The 16,043-nt window shown below is 38.8% G+C and overlaps 1 protein-coding gene across 1 annotated transcript; it reads right to left on the bottom strand.

The window, feature by feature from the left end:
- Window positions 1–141: 141 nt before the first annotated feature.
- Window positions 142–16,016, bottom strand: LOC110045884 (tetratricopeptide repeat protein 39A-like). Its single transcript, XM_089286990.1, has 20 exons — window positions 15,816–16,016; window positions 12,711–12,821; window positions 11,107–11,182; window positions 10,262–10,317; window positions 9,591–9,667; window positions 9,407–9,474; window positions 9,110–9,174; window positions 8,298–8,403; window positions 8,060–8,125; window positions 7,573–7,681; window positions 6,920–6,987; window positions 6,463–6,522; window positions 5,368–5,459; window positions 4,838–4,907; window positions 4,344–4,456; window positions 3,868–3,985; window positions 3,458–3,569; window positions 2,911–3,028; window positions 2,284–2,400; window positions 142–812 (listed from the first exon to the last, which is right to left on the bottom strand). The coding sequence occupies exons 1-20, from the start codon at window positions 15,851–15,853 to the stop codon at window positions 473–475; spliced, it is 1,980 nt and encodes a 659-aa protein (XP_089143116.1). The 5' UTR covers window positions 15,854–16,016; the 3' UTR covers window positions 142–472.
- Between the last annotated feature and the right edge of the window lie 27 nt (window positions 16,017–16,043).

Here is a 16,043-nt window from a genome sequence, read left to right as displayed (position 1 = left end):
AAAACGCACGCCACCAAGTCGCAATTATTACTTGTTTTAAACCAATCACAGAGCGCATAAGAGGATAACCAAAGCAGTTCTGGATCACTTCCGACACTCAGTTCCCAACTACTCTATGAAGCAGCCACAAACGCAGACAAGAAAAATTCAAGGATTCTTTATTCAGAAATTGCTTTAATAGCATCCTATAAATACTCTGGAAATATTACGCATTTTCAAATAAAGATTTCACATTTTACAAAAAAAAAAATTCACACTATTAAACAATGTTCTTTAGAATGAGTGACCGCGAGCTGGGCCCTGGTCACGAGTGATAAATACTTCTAAATCTATTTCGCTCAACGCGACATATATACAAATAAAATACGCAATCCTTGCGTAAATTTTGACCCCATTCTCCCAAGACTACTCTGTACAGTTTAAAACTAAAAAATACACACGTATAACGAAACAGTTTGAAGCAAAGTAATTTTCACACCGTAGTTTCCTTTACAAATGTTTCGTTTGGGGGGTGCTCTGGGGCCATCTCGCCCAGATCCCTCTCATCTTCAGAGGAATATTCCGGGGCAGTTTCAAAAGATGAGGTTGAATCTTGACGGGTCAAACTTGAGGAGTCTTCAAGAGATATACTGACAGAATCGTCTTCAGACGACAGAGTGTTGTTATTCACGCCTTTTTTGGAGCGTTTGGCGAGTTGTTTTTCCATTTTGGACGCTTCTTTGGCTTTCTTACGCCTGTGTTTGATTTCTTGGAGGGCAGAATGAATTCTAAAGTGAAGCCTGCTTTGTAGCATGTGATGTTCGTAATCCTTCCTGATGGACACCAAACAAGAAAAAAAAGCAAGTTACAACGGTTATCGACTTAAATATATAGATTCAGTTTAGGCCTTGAGCTACTGTACTGTATTTTAATTCCAAGCTTTCGCCGTTCTATGGCATCATCAACCCTGATGATGCCGTAGAACGGCGAAAGCTTGGAATTAAAATACAGTACAGTAGCTCAACGCTTCACTTGAATCTATATATTTATCTATTCCGATATGCTACCGAATATTACATGACCGTGACCGTGCAGAGATACGACGTTTTTGACGATTTTCCGAAGATTTCCGACCACTTTCCGAAGATTTCTGAACATTCTCCAAAAGTGGTCCTAAGACCACACCAACATTTCCGAACATTTTCTAAGATAGCGTACAGTAAAGTTAAAAATGATATTACACGTTTGTGGATAAAAATGATATCTTCACATGTGTGATAGCGTTTTTCTCGATCTGCTTCCACTAGGTATACAACTAAATTTTATCTAAAAAATTGTGTTCACACTAGTAACTACACATGTTCACACTTGAAGCCAAACACATTTCAATGTACAGTCGACCGAGCAAGTAACAGCTGATGGCGAATTTTGAACTCCGAGACCAGACTGTGCCCACAGTTTTCGTCTCGGGGTTGCTAAAAAACTAATCGCGCCAGGATGGCCTGACAACTTTCCAGACCTTTCGAGTGTTCGTGCTAATTATTTCCTCCTTGAAACGCGTTCCTCCTAAACATGTTTGTTACTGAGCTTTGGTCACATTGGGTGTTTCTTTCAAACAAGTTCCATGCCTTCTCTAGGAATAAGCGCCGTTTTACAGCATTTGAAATCCAGCTCCGTCAAATCTCTTTAATGGAGCTTCAAATGGCTGTTGCATTCATTCTGTACGCGTTTAGTGGCCACTTATCAAGCCCTTAGGACAGTCCCTTCCTCTCCTTTCCTCTCGGCCGCCATCAGGATGATTTTAAACGTGCCTTGATCGCCAAACAGTAGACCGAAGCTGACACTCGAAACGCCAGCCGCACCAACACACTAAGGCTGTTAACTTCCCTTTATCAACGCCAAGTTTTTAAATATTTCCCCGCCAACAACAAGGCCCTTCAGTTTCTTTAGAAACTAATAACGTGTTTCGCAATGCCGGTTCGCAATGTACCGCCTGATGTAAACACTTTTCGTAGTGAAATATGTTTCATTTTGATGAGACTATAGGTGGCTGGGTCTAGTATAGTCTACTCCGTTTCTTGGGATGCCACGCAACGCTGCTCCCAAAGAAGCTTTGGGGGAGTGCTGAGTGACTTCACAAAAAGCGGCTGCGGAGGAGACTAGGTATATTGTGAACAAGGTATTATTGATACCAATCTCAACTGACAAACAAGCTCTGATTTTGGGATAATGTTCAAGGCGCAAATTTTTTGACAGAATTCCTTAAGAACCATCACATATAAAGGAGAAGACTCTCTTTTATACCTTGCTCTATTGAGGAATTCTTTTGCTTGATCCAGGTCTCCCTCTTCCAAGTGTAGGAAACCAACTTCCGCGCATGCGTAAGGAGCCAAGTAGAAATCCTGAACCAGGCTCTTTGACCTGGAAAACAGTAAGTAAGAAACTAAAAAATCACCCCTGCACAGAAATAGAGAAACTTAGCCCTCTTCTTCGGTAAGAAAAACGAGCGGCTCCGAAGTAAAGGTTGGTCAGACTTTTAACACAAACAGGACGGGAGGAGGGGAGGGGGAGGAGGGGAGTGGGGGAGGGGAGAGGGGGGAGGAGGGGGAAACCAAACATGTTCCGTTATTGTAGTGTTAAAACGTAGGTCTATACAAGTCTCCCTGGATTAGCATCTCCAACCTCCCCCCCCCCCCCCCCCCCCACCCCCTTAGACCCACCAAAGCTCAGGTTCTTGTGTCAATTGAGTCTGTTTATATCATATTAAGTTTTTCTTCTGTTATTAAAGTCAGTAAAATCTCGGTGTCCCTTAAATAAACACCACGCGAAGCGAGTTGTCCTTTCGTTTCCCCTGCTTTCTCTGGAGCGCGGGCAAAGTTGCGGAACAAAATTGCCGGTTCAGAGCAAAGAGAGAGTTTAGCAAAAACCGACCTGTTAACAGCATTCAGCAGACTCTCCATTGCTTCTTTTGGTTTATTAACACAGCGGTAACACATTCCCTGGAGCAAATGCCCTAAACACCAATCATCGACGTAATTTTCATTGTCATCTAGAAACAGAAACAGTGAAATTAAAATATAAAAAAGAAACAGAAACAAAACAAAATTGGAGCTGCAATCTAGCACAACTGAGCGACTTAAACCAACTTTTACTCTGGGTGTGTGGGACGCGTTTTTTACATGCAATATAAAATGTGCTACAACTTCAATTGCAATGCTATAGTATTTCTTTATGTTAGTAAAGAACTGTTTGTGGTTTCGTTAAGGGTACTCAGCACTGATATTAGAAGCTGGAAAGTACAGAAGTAACCCTAAGGTCATTTAGAGTGTTGGACATCAATCTAAGTATGGGCCACTCCCTTTCTAGGGTCTACGCTGCAAAGAAAACACTTTATTTATTTCCTCCACTCTAAATTAGTTCAAAAATGATTCTCTACTTTCTATCTTGTTATTTCCAGCTTGGGATTTCCTTAGTTTACCTTTGGTTGCTTCTAATTCAACCAATGATGTCTGCACTAATTTCAGCATCGGTTCAACTAAGTCCGGTCTGCGATGAAGAACCTTGAAGCCATTCCAGAGGAGAATGAGCTCCTGATGACATCAAAAAGAGAAAATCAAATTTGAACGTTGTTTATTCATAAGCACATTGATCACGCTTGTTACTGTGCAACACAACATGCATGTTTGACCCTTAATTCTTGAGACAAAGGTATTAATTCTCCTTACTGACAGCCATAGAAATCCTTTATTGTAGTTCTGAGAATTTGATGGTACATCAAGACAGCATCCTCTTGTTGATGGCTTTCTTTCCTCTCATCACTTACCTTTTTTATTATCTATCGATTTCGTATGGAGAGATTGCTCTCTGGTCATTGTTTTAGTCACTTACCATTCCAGGAAGAAAAAGGCGATGGTTTTGCGCCAGATACTTGTTGGCTTTATGGATTGAGAATTTTTCAAAGGGAATGGATTTCCCAGCAATGCGCTGCTTGTACTCAGGGAGACGTCTGCCAATAAAGGAAAAAATAAAAACGAAAGTCAAAATTAATTGATAGGTCATTGAATGTTTTGAGAGGTTTTCACATCACTGCCGAAAGTTATGTCTTTGCTTCGCTGATTGGTTCATCAAACTCGTGCAACATAAGGTCACGAATCAAGAATAAACATGCCTTTTTCAACCAATTAGAAGCAAGCACGCTATATTTTCAACCAATTAGGAGCACGCACGCGTTATTTTCAACCAACCAGCACGCTATATTTCAACCAATCAAAACGAAAAGCGCTTTTCAGCGCTTGGAGCTTGGAATTCTCCTGGAATTCGTTTATCATTTCCAATCTGATGGCGTTGCTTGAATTTTACATCACCTGAACAGGTATTCCTCCGTGTCCTTTTCTCCTCTATCATTTTCTTTGCCTAACTCTTGGTTTGTTAGTCTCGCCATGACTCTGAAGCACGCTTTCAGACACATATATGACGTCTGTGGAGACAAAGGGAAAGAGTCAAGGTCTGGGCCCCAAGTCCGGCCCTTTCAAAATGGCATTACAATATTCTTTTTGGAATTTCATAATACTGTTATAGAGGGCTTTATGTGAGAACGGAGATTTTAGAACCTCTGTTTTTGCAGTGTACCTCTGTTTTTACAGCCTTGCAATGTTATCAAAAAAAATATCTGCATCATGGAGTGTGTTTTCGAAAATATCCTTTTTCTGTGGAAATGGTCATCGTTTTCGACAATGTCCATACTTACGGCAGACCAGAATTAATGTATCAAAAGTCTCCACACTCAAATTAAAATGAACAAAAACGTATGCGTACGGAAGAGAGCTTTAATCATCAAAACAGTCGTTGAATGACTTACTTTTGACCAACGGCTTTCTCGCAAAAGAACACTTGCGTAGTGGTAGGCTCTGGCCCAGTCCCCCTTGTACCTGGCGATAAACAATGGTACATGTAAGTTTATTAGTCTGTAGACATCAATTCATTTTGAGGTTGCTCCTTGATTTACTACACATTGCCTCGTTTCCTTAACAATATAATCAATCAGTCCCGAGACATATTTGGCGGTTTTGCGCAATTAAAAGTGCAGCTTAAAGGAGCTCAGTCACGGTATTTTGAGTTATTTTGGCCAGATACAAAATTACCTTTAAATTGAAGAAAAACTGAAAATAGTAGTTTATTACGGTAGAAAAACTCTAAAGCGATAATAATAAACCATAAAGGAACGAGGATGGTTAAGGATGGAGAAGATTGACACGGATTACAAACGACGAACTTGAAAAATTTACGCTAAACTTTTCAAGCCGCGCTAACCGTGATGTAGCTTCTTTAAAAGTATCATAACTCATCATTCTTCCACTCCCCTGAAGATTTCAATGAAGATAAACTTACGTATAACACCACATGAGCTCCCAGTAACAAATGTGATGGAACTGCTTCCATTCGGACTGAACGGCAATTGAGTCGTTGTAGCTCTTGATAGCCTATCACCGAAACAAAACAAAATTTGTTTACCGCAGAGCTTTGTAATATAGTAACATAAAACAATACAATATAACCAAAAGAGATAAGATTCTTTGCCCAATTAAACCACTTTCCCATTTATTCAGTTGAACCCGCTTATAATTAAACTACGAGCAGTCTGTATTTGTCCCTCTTGAAATCCTCCGTGAAATCATCTGTGCAAATTAGGAAAAGAAACGAAAAGGGTAGTTGAGGCGAGACAAGAAAAACCCTTTCTTTCCCTTCTTTCCGCGTCCGCGCTTCTCTTCTCTTCGTTCGATCGTTCTTCTCTTACATTCGCGTCGCATGCTAGGAAAAATTAAGAGACTGCTCGCAGTCTGGCTTATAATTAGTTCTATACCATCAAATTTTTCAATTATTGTTTCACAAAGAACGTGAGTAGAAAACCAGGAAGGAATGGGAGGGAGTGCACAGGTTAATAGGGTTTTGGAATAGGTCTTTTTTGTACCTGTAACGGAGGAACAGGTGAAGGCAAAGATATCAGACCTAATTCTGATCAGATGTACGCAAGGACAATTCTTGTATCTGGAGAGTCTCGAATAGGGCAAATAATTAATTAAAACACTCTTACAGCAGTTTTCAGCTGAGTGTCGTAAAACCGAAACCAAAGTAAATACTCTAGCCAATCACAAAGGACACAGACAATTCAATGAACCAATCAAAACTTGAAGTAGTTACATGTAGCTCACGCGAAGCCCGGGAAAACGAGTGTGAGTTTGTCGCGATTGGTTTTGGTTTTACTTCTAATTGGATGAAAAAGTGGCGCCAGCTTTTTTAAGGCAATCGTGTAGCGTAGTTGAGGCAAAATCAACTACTTTTCTACTCTCAAATGAAAACCACTCTAAAAGTCCTACTTAATCACTGCGTGTCATCAACATGCACCCCAACTGAAAATATCCAGATACTGTTGAGAAGAGATTGAACAGTAATTTAATTTCATGAATGCCTGGAGCAGATACTTACCTCATCTAATTTTCCTTGCACTTGTTTTATACGACCAGCGTAGTACAAAAATATCGCTCCCTGACAAAAATAATTACTATGATAAGTATTTTATTGGGCCGAGATCTTCGTCATCCCTCGCTCAAAACATGTCTGAAATATGACGCGAAAAATTCCTTTCTGGTGACGTAGATCAACAGAGAACTCTGCAACATCTCTGATTGGTTGTGTCTATCTTATGATTTTTCACGCGCGAGAACAAACCAATCGTAGCCACAACAGGGGTGTATGTGATCAGCACATGTAAACACACTGACTAAGGCTGACTAACTAGGAGAGGGGTAACTGGACTTACATGTACCAAGAATACGAAAAGGGTACAATGTAAGCTAAGGCTAACCTGTTATTGGAACATTTTTCTGGTTCTTTTAAACCATTCAGTTGTAGTAAATAAATATATATAAATATAATAACTTGCCTTAGGAAACGCCTTTAAATGTGGTTGAAGAATTTCCTCGGCATACAAAACATCTCCTTCACCATTTCCTAATAGAAGGGAAAATTCAATGAATGTAACGTAAATGATGACAATAATTCGATTCGGTACATACAGTAAGAATATTAGTACAAGTCTGTTCTCAGTGAAAGCGACATTCAGACAGTTCACTTCACGATGGTAACTTACCCTTGCCAGGTCTGGGATGGAAATACCATTGATTGGATTGTATTTGCTCTCTTTTGATAATTTTTGGGTCAGTTCATAGTTCAGTTAAGTAGGACCACTATGTAAACTACAGGGCCACCAGTAATCAATGTTAACCCTTGTAAAATAGAATATTTTTCTTCCATCACTGAAAAATGGGTGGGGCTTGCTGAGGTAGACCCAAGACTGCCTTCCCCTCCCCCACCCTCCTTTCCCCCCAGTTAGGCAATATACCAAAATACCAATTCACTGGCCTCACCTAACAGCAAATTCAAATAATTAAAGCCTTGGCTAATTTCTCTCTACACGTATATCAGCTTTTCAATCTCACTCCTTAAAACCATAGGCCTGCAATGCATACAAAGAACTACAGCCCTGGATTGCTGCTAGCCAATAAGATTTGTATTTTCTTTTATCTGCATTCTTACCAAGGTAATAAGTGATGACACTGTGATATGCCAACAACACCATTGCACACATGGGTGACCTTAAATTTTGATCCCTGCAGCCTTGGTCTAAATGATCAAGACCAAGAAACTAGTGACATAAAAAAAAAAGATTTCAATTAGCATTTGCTGTAAAGATGGTGTGTGTATTTATCAAAACATGGATACAGATATTTTCTCACTGGAACAACACAACATTAGAGAGTTTAAGCATGATGTTTACGGCAGACGGCAAACGGCAAAGATGACCTCTGATTTTTTATTCTTTTCTTCTGATCCTTAAATAAATCACACAAACACAGAAAAATGTCTCCTACTATTCACCGCAAATACAAATATTTTCACTCTACTGTACAGACAGCTAAAGACAGATGGTAAAAGTTTCATTTTTGCCGTTTGCTGTTTGCCGTAAACATCATGCTTAACCTCTTTATTGTTCCTATGCTATACTTTAGAGTGAAATAATTACCTTGTCACCTGAAAAACCAACCCACTCTAACAACTTGATAATTTTTGCTGGAAGCAATGACAACATCTGAAAGGTGAAAAAAAAAATTCTTAATTCAAAGTGACCTTCCTTAAAGAACTTCAGTGAAAAAGAAGTGTATTCCCGGTCAGCCTTGTGTTGTGAGTTGTAAAATAACATATTGTTTTATAGGCATATGTTCTTCAACTGACAGAGTTAGCAAAATTAAGTTTAAACTCACCAAATTAAATCCACCAATACCAAGATGAACACCTCCTTCAAAGTCTTTTCTTTGAGGTGATTGTTGTAAAGAAGATGGCTGGTGTGTTACCATATCTAGACAAGTCCTGGGTTGACATATTTACACAGGGATCAGAAGTGTTTTAAATAATTATACAGTTGAACCTCTCCAGAATGACCACCTTGGGGACAGACGAGAGTGGTCAATGTAGAGAGGTAGCCATTATGGGGAGGTAGAGATGTGTAATATGACCCCTGTTTACTTTTTTTGGGGGGTGCAACTTTTTTTCAGAAATGCTTAATTTTAGCACATTCACATAAATTAAAATGTATCAATAAAAAATAAACTTAATAGAAACAGAGACCCACGGTGCAGTATGGATCAAGTTTGTGGACTTTTTAATACAATAAAAATTTGGAGTTTTGTCTACACCGTTTGTCAGTCCTTGATCAACTGGCCATTGTCGAAAGGTTATTTTGGCAGTTGGAACGAGTCTTAGTGACTGTTGCCATTCTGGAGAGGAGGCTATTGCAGAGAGGTTAAAATAAGCGTGGATGTACAGTTGTATGGAAGTGTCTGCCAGGACTAAAAAGGTGGAGGTTCAACTTACTGTTGTAAGAGTTATCCTCTAAAGAAACGAGTAAAAGGATCTACAATGCATATGTTCGTGCATGAATTTAGGTGATGTGCTTCATGTTGCAGATACTGATTCACTGCACCAGCACTGCTGGACTATCTGGTTCCTTATGGAAGCAACAGACTATAGCTAGTACTAGAACTAATTTCTCTCTAAAAGAGTTGTTCTTGCTTACTTGTAAGTCTGGTATGCACTTCTGATTTTAAGAGCTCCTCGAATGAAACTGACCAGATTTTCATCCTGAAGTGAGGACACAAAAATAAAAATCAAGGTCAACAGAGGTAGTGTGCATAAAATGCAGGCTTCGACACCTAATTGGAAAAGATTGTAAAGACTGAATCGTTCTGTCACCAGTGGCTGTCAAAAGTTTTAAACTGGATATGTATACATACAGATCAGGATTATGTAAAAGACCCAAAAAGTCATGTCCAGAAGTGTATTAGAAATAATAATGTGAGCAAAATTTAGTTACCTGAATAAAAGTAAGCAAGGCCCTCATAAACAAACACTCAGCATAGCACAGTTCAGCATGTCGTTCGACTAAGATAACAAAAAAATCATGGAATCGAAAGTTGTCCATTTTTACAGAAAACAAGCACAAAAATATCTCATTGAAATAAAGAAAAAATTTATTGAAGAATCTGGCAAATTAATACCTTCTGTTAAATTATCATAAGAAGGATTCCAGATCCAACTAGTGAAAGACTCTGTCCAAGAATGTTTCCTTCTATATCTAGATAATGATAAAATGAAATGTGAAGCACATATTAAAGTTCTGCAGAAAATGCAGCACACTTAAGCCAGCCACAGACATACCAACCTGTATGAATGGGGAACTTGGAGACTATTAAAACCAAGGAAGGGAAACTTGGAAATTTACTAACAAGACAAAGCCATTTGTTTTGTCAGTGAATCTCTAAGTTTTAACAAAAGTGGCAAATTTTAATATACAGTATTAGAATTTGTCTAAAAATAGTTAACTAATGTTTATCTTGCAATATGTTTGTCCATTCCACATGATCAACCACACTGTATGATATCAAAACAGTTGATCAGGTGATTCAAGCAAATACCTAATTGTACAGGCAAGTGGAGACCCTCACAACCATAAAAAGTGTTCACTTAAGAGAGGTGTCAGCTTATGGAGGTTAAAAATACAGTGTTTGTACATGTATATTTCTGCTTACAGGGGATGTCCACCTATGGGAGGTGTCCATTAGCAAGGGTTCGACTATATAGGGATTGATCCATATTTAAGGTGGCTGTATGCATTTGAAAATCAAAAACATTTAATATTTAATATTAAAGGTAAAATACAGCAGATTACCTTTCACAAACATCCAAAGCAATTTTGTTGCTATTACTTGCATGCTGAATGGCTTGCTGAAGGAAATAAGTAAAAAGTGAAAGAAATTGTTTCAATAAAATTAATATTTCTATTTAATGTATCGTGATATTAAATTTCAATCCTCAGTAGTAATTCAAATAAATACAATTCTTATCTCTTCCCTCAAAAAATGAGAGCTTCAGAGAGCATGTGATTAATAATTTTTCCTTGTGACTACACTGAACAGCGGAGTGCATAACAAACATCCTTCTTATAGTAATGACACTTCAACTATAAACACTTGACATTTTTTAATTTTTTTGTTGATGATTACATATATTTAAAATGGATTTCATGTTGCTATATGTCTGTTCAGTAGTAGATCCTAGATGCTGTCAAAATGTGCTAAGAAAAAATTAAAATGACAAGCAAGGCAATTGCCAAGTGTGTCACTGATGTTCTTGTCACATTATGATGTCTTCTGTGAATTATTACCTAACAGACAAATGCATCTATACATCTCCCCCAATAGATAGGTAGGAAAAAATAACAATTCAAGAAAAATTTGGAATATACTGTAAAGAATGAAGGCTCTCCATATAATGTATAATATTGCCATTTTAACAATGTAAAAACACTAAATAATCGACTGGTTTAAATGAAAATTCCTCATTCTATGGTCACTAAAAACAATGTACAAAAAGTGTTAAGTGTTCACCATTCAAGTGTCCTCACTGTCATTATTTGTAACTGGTTAGCTCAAGGAACTCTACCTACTACCGCTAATTATATCAAAGATGGATTCTTAAATATTATCACTTATTTTACAATCTGTAGATACGTACCGGTTCAAATGTCATCATAGCTTGAAGATACGAGATGGTGCTGTAACCAAGAGCATGGTACATGCTTTCATTGACCCTAAATAAATGTTAAATAACCACTGACAATTATTATTTAATAATTAAAAAATACAGAAATGAAAAATGTCTGACAAGGGAATAGCAAGATTACTGTAGTTAAAAGCAACTTTTGCAATATGTTGATTAAAAATAATTTTCAATAATTTTCTTTCTAAACGAAAGATAACCCTAAAAAAAAGTTTCATAACTTACTATATTTAGAGAGGAAGCCACATCAGCTTTAGCAGCTGGTTTTCATGCGGGTCCGCTATAACTATCCTGGTTGAATTGGAATTTGGAGTGTTGGTTTCTGTGGAGGGAGAAAAACTGGAGAACCCGGAGAAAAACCCATGGAGCAAGGCAAGAACCAACAACAAACTCTACCCACATATGACACCAGGCCGGAATCAAACCCGGGCCACATTGGTGGGAGGTGAGCGCTCTCAACACTGCACCATCCAAGCTGCTCCCCCAAAACTTTTTCTGGTGATGTTGGAAGGAGATTAGAACTCCCATGTTAAAAAGCAGCAAGGACGCTTGCTAGGAAAGGAGCTAAACTCCTAAAAGGAAGCCAATTTGGGTAATGGCTTGAGCTACATGTAATTATAATTTGACTCCTTGTACCATCCATTCACCATGTTAAAAAGCAGCAAGGACGCTTGCTGGAAAGGAGCTAAAGTCCGAAAAGGAAACCAATTTGGGTAATGGCTCTAGCTACATGTAATTATAATTTGACTCCTCATACCATCCAATCACCTCAAACCATTCTAAAACAAACACTTAAATGGCAGTTATACTGTATGTGAGCCCCTTACCAACTAAAGTTGACACCAAACTCTGTAATTGCCATGCCTGTTAAGCCCTGGCCAAACAGACTTGCAAGTATTTGCAAATTGAACTTGCCTGGAGACTTGCACTGGGTGGCCATTAACGGACTCGCAAGTTTCTTTGCAAGTACACCAAGGTCGCAAAAAAAAAAATTTTCGAGGTTTTCAAGACTGTATTTCATAAGCTAATAGGTTGCTAAAACAACAAAATTATGAGCATCTCTGAACTTGCATTGACAATTGGGTTGGGTGACCAAACAGTAAAAAACTTGCATCGACTTGGTATCACGCTTTTCGGTAGATGGGCGTCCAGGCGTCCTATAGACGGCCACTTTCTATAAAAAATTATTTTATTTTTCATATGTTGCCTCATTAATTGCTCATTTGAGCCGGTCCCATAGCACATTTTGGATGGCCAATTGTTTCAAATTCTGGCTAAAAGCTTGCTTTGTATGGATGCAAACTTGATCTCCACCAAAGTGAGTGCAAGTTAATCACAATTCAACGCAAGTGCACATCATTATCAAGGTCTGGCCAAACAAAGTCACAAGTAGACTCAAGTTTTTAATTTTTGTATCAGTCCATTTGGCCACTGGGCCTAATTTAAGAGGTCATGAGCATTCCAAACCCTTCGAAAAAAGAGTTCTGCCCTCACCTCTCCTGGGTTTAGAGTTGACTTGACTAAACAATGTGATAAAAAATTCTGACTTAATTCCTTACCAAGGTTCAAGTTTTGCTTGCGCTTGAAAGAACTTGTTTGATAAACAGAGGTTGACAGCAATATTCGTCATCCTTATAGCATCAGCTAGGACCTTCTCATCCACGGTACTACTGCAAAAGAAGTAACAGTTAATAACAAAGTAGTTTTATTTAGTAAATACCCAATTATCAATTAAACAACATGCACTCTGATTGACTGTGCAGTCATTCATGTTCACATCATAAAATAAACCTGCTCATGACGTATTGTTTCCAACTCTCATTTGTTAGCCATTTTATCTCATGCGTTGCAACAAACAGTCCATTTTTCTCATGCTTACCTCAAGAGTTTGAGCTCTTACAGCCTACATGCAATAGTCCCACTCTCAAACAAAATTATGTATTTATAAAAACTCAAGAAACGAAAAGTCCATATTTAAATGATGATAAAATGTACAGAGCCACTAATTGTTGGTGATGGCATTTTGTTCGGCAAAACACTTGCTTGGAATGGTCCAAAGAGGTGTTCAAAAATTCTTTGGAAATCTTCAGACATCTTCAGATCTGTGCATTGTGGGCACTCTCGGTTTAAAAAACTCATTTTACAGGTATACATTTCCCACACTGAATTTATAAGGACATCTTGGGAGAGAAAGCAGAGGATACAGACATGTAACCACAGCTGTCAGATGATTTAATTAAATATGATCTGCATTTTTTTTTTACTTATAAGTTTGTTGTACTCCAGCTATGCAGAGCCATCAAAAACTGCCCTTGAGATATGTGACTTGTCTAGTTTCATTTTGCTGAATATGTAAACCAGACATCTATTTAGACCTTTCACCAGATCAACTCAGATTTGATCATTGGGAAAAACAAAATGTGTGGTGGTTCTAGAAAATATTGATACCCACCCCTAGGAGGGTTATAACTTATTGCAAATTTCAAGAGGGATAGGGGTCTCAAAAGGCAATTTTTTAAAGGAAAGTATGAAAAAACTGGAATTTCTAGAAAGACTGAGAGAGGGGGGTCGAAACCAAAAAAAAAATTCATATGAGGGGTATGGGTATTTTAGAAAGACCAAGCAGTGTCTGTTATGTATTATTTTAATAGTAGTCTGGTCAAAGTATCTACCAGTCAGTATAATTCAGGGAATCATGGGGAGGGCGAGATCTGAACTTGAAATGCAAAAATGATTTGAAATTATAGGCATTAGTTGATGTTCTAGGCAATATGGCTGGCGGTGGTTCAGTGGCCTCATGGTCTAAATGCACTCATCTTCGGATCGAGCGGTCCGGGTTCAAGCCTTGGCCAGGGACATTGTGCTGTGTTCTTGGGCAAGACACTTTATTCTCACAGTCCTCTTTCCACCCAGGTGTATAAATGAGTACCAGCGAATTTAATGCTGGGGTTAACCCTGTGATGGACTAGGATCCCATACTGTAGGGACTAGAAATACTCTTTTCTTGCTTCATGCTACAGAGACCGGGATAAGCTCCAGCCTGATGGGCTACTTGGCCCCTGTGCAGACTTAATCTTATCTCATCTTACTCCCGGTCAAGGTCTTAAATGCACTAAATGACTACAGTCAGACTTCTCTATAATTTTTCATTTTCAGTCAGAATTTTCTAAGAAGTACAACAACGTAAAAAAGAACTTGTAACTGGAGATCCAATCCAGGTCAACAGCATTAAGCAGGCAGTACTCATGACCACTGGTCCACCAAGGCTGACTGCCAGCTAGTGGAATTTCCAAAGCATATATAAACAATCGATCGGAGGCGTGGTGGCCTCATGGTTAGTGCGCTCGTCTCTGGATCGAGCAGTCCGGGTTCGAGCCCTGGCCAGGGACATTGTGTTGTGTTCTTGGGCAAGACACTTTACTCTCACAGTGCCTCTCTCCACCCAGGTGTATAAATGGGTACCGGCGAACTTAATGCTGGGGGTAACCCTGCGATGGACTAGCATCCCATCCAGGGGGGAGTAGAAATACTCCTAGTCGCTTCATGCTACAGAAACCGGGATAAGCTCCAGCCTGATGGGCCACTTGACTCGTATGTAGACTTTACCTTACCTATATAAACAATAGCCTCCATTTGGCGCAGACATATGCTCAGATATTTGTCAGTGACCATTATCTGTTCAGAGAAGCAAACAGTTTTCTGAGAGTGTAACTCGAGGAAAACTTTGAGTTTCCAAGAAGCAAACAGATAATGAGGAACAGATAATGTCCAAAGACAAATATCCAAGCATATTTTCAGGCCAAATGGAGGCTATTGTGTTTATTATCCTTCAAATGTTTTTCACAATACGCACGGTTTTGAAAATCAGGGAATATCACTCACATATTCCCCAGTATTAGTTGGCGAATATTTAGTCATGTGATGTGTTTAGGCCAATCATGCAGAGTGAAAATATTTCATGGATTATGAGTGATAATACTGTAAACAGTAAACAGGCTAACCAGAGCGCTCTTCAGGCCAACTGGAGAGCTATTCAGATGACCAGAATGATATTCAGGCTAACCAGAGTGCTATTCATGCAAACCAGAGTGCTATTTAGGCTAACCAGGTTCCTACTCAGCCTAACCTATAAAAAAGGTTTTGACTGCTGGTCAACTAGTCTATAAAAAAACCTTGACCGGCTGCCAATCATTTAGACATTTCGTAAAGAAATACTCTAAACGATGGTTACATTCAGTACTGACAGTATAAGCAATGAACACGCATTTCAAAACAATACTGACAAATATCAGATTTATCGACAGATACCAGCTGCTCACTTGTTAAAGTGGTTTCCAACAACAGAACTATCTCCACTTGGACAGATGCGGCCCTATATAACGACCTAACAACCGTGAAGCTAGAAAATTAATTAAGCATATGCTTTGCATGTAGATCTGGAGGGCTTTAGCACGAGTCAGACTACGCGAAGACTAACAATTTTACATCTCTGCTCGAGTGTTAGTATACTTACAAAGGTTTTGTGCGCTAAATAAACGAATTTTAGTTTAAGCTCATGTGCTGTATCGGTGTTGACCGATGTTGAAAATCATAAATTAGATTATGCGCAACTAACCTAAGTTTGAATGCCAAAAATTTGGCATATCTGATAAAATTAACCTTACCCGTGGTCGCGATGAGAGTTTGCTATGCTAGCGGCCATTTTTAACGCTGCTTTACAACCTCCATTCCTCAAAGAAAATTGCCAAGTGGTGGGAGCGGAGTTCAAGGTAAAACAGTAACGAAACTGGCTCCGATTTTTCACACCTGCCGCAAAAATAGCAGATTGTTTATTGCTTTTTCCGGTCTCTCATTGTCGTTCCCAGTAATTCTCGATGCTTCCACCCTGACCC

Source organism: Orbicella faveolata, unplaced genomic scaffold (genome assembly GCF_042242905.1).
Source record: "Orbicella faveolata isolate gen_17 unplaced genomic scaffold, um_ofav_v1 contig_14, whole genome shotgun sequence".
NCBI classification, from domain to species: Eukaryota; Metazoa; Cnidaria; class Anthozoa; order Scleractinia; family Merulinidae; genus Orbicella; species Orbicella faveolata.
Note: the sequence above shows the minus strand (reverse complement) of the source record. Positions and strands in the feature narration are given on the sequence as shown.

Coding starts and splice junctions, on each gene's coding strand:
- LOC110045884 (XM_089286990.1), bottom strand. CDS start 15,853: ATGGCCGCTAGCATAGCAAACTCTCATCGCGACCACGG. Junction 7,682..8,059: donor TTGGTTTTTCAGGTGACAAG/GTAATTATTTCA, acceptor TTATGTCACTAG/TTTCTTGGTCTTGATCATTT. Junction 3,570..3,867: donor GCCTTTTTCTTCCTGGAATG/GTAAGTGACTAA, acceptor TGATGTCATCAG/GAGCTCATTCTCCTCTGGAA.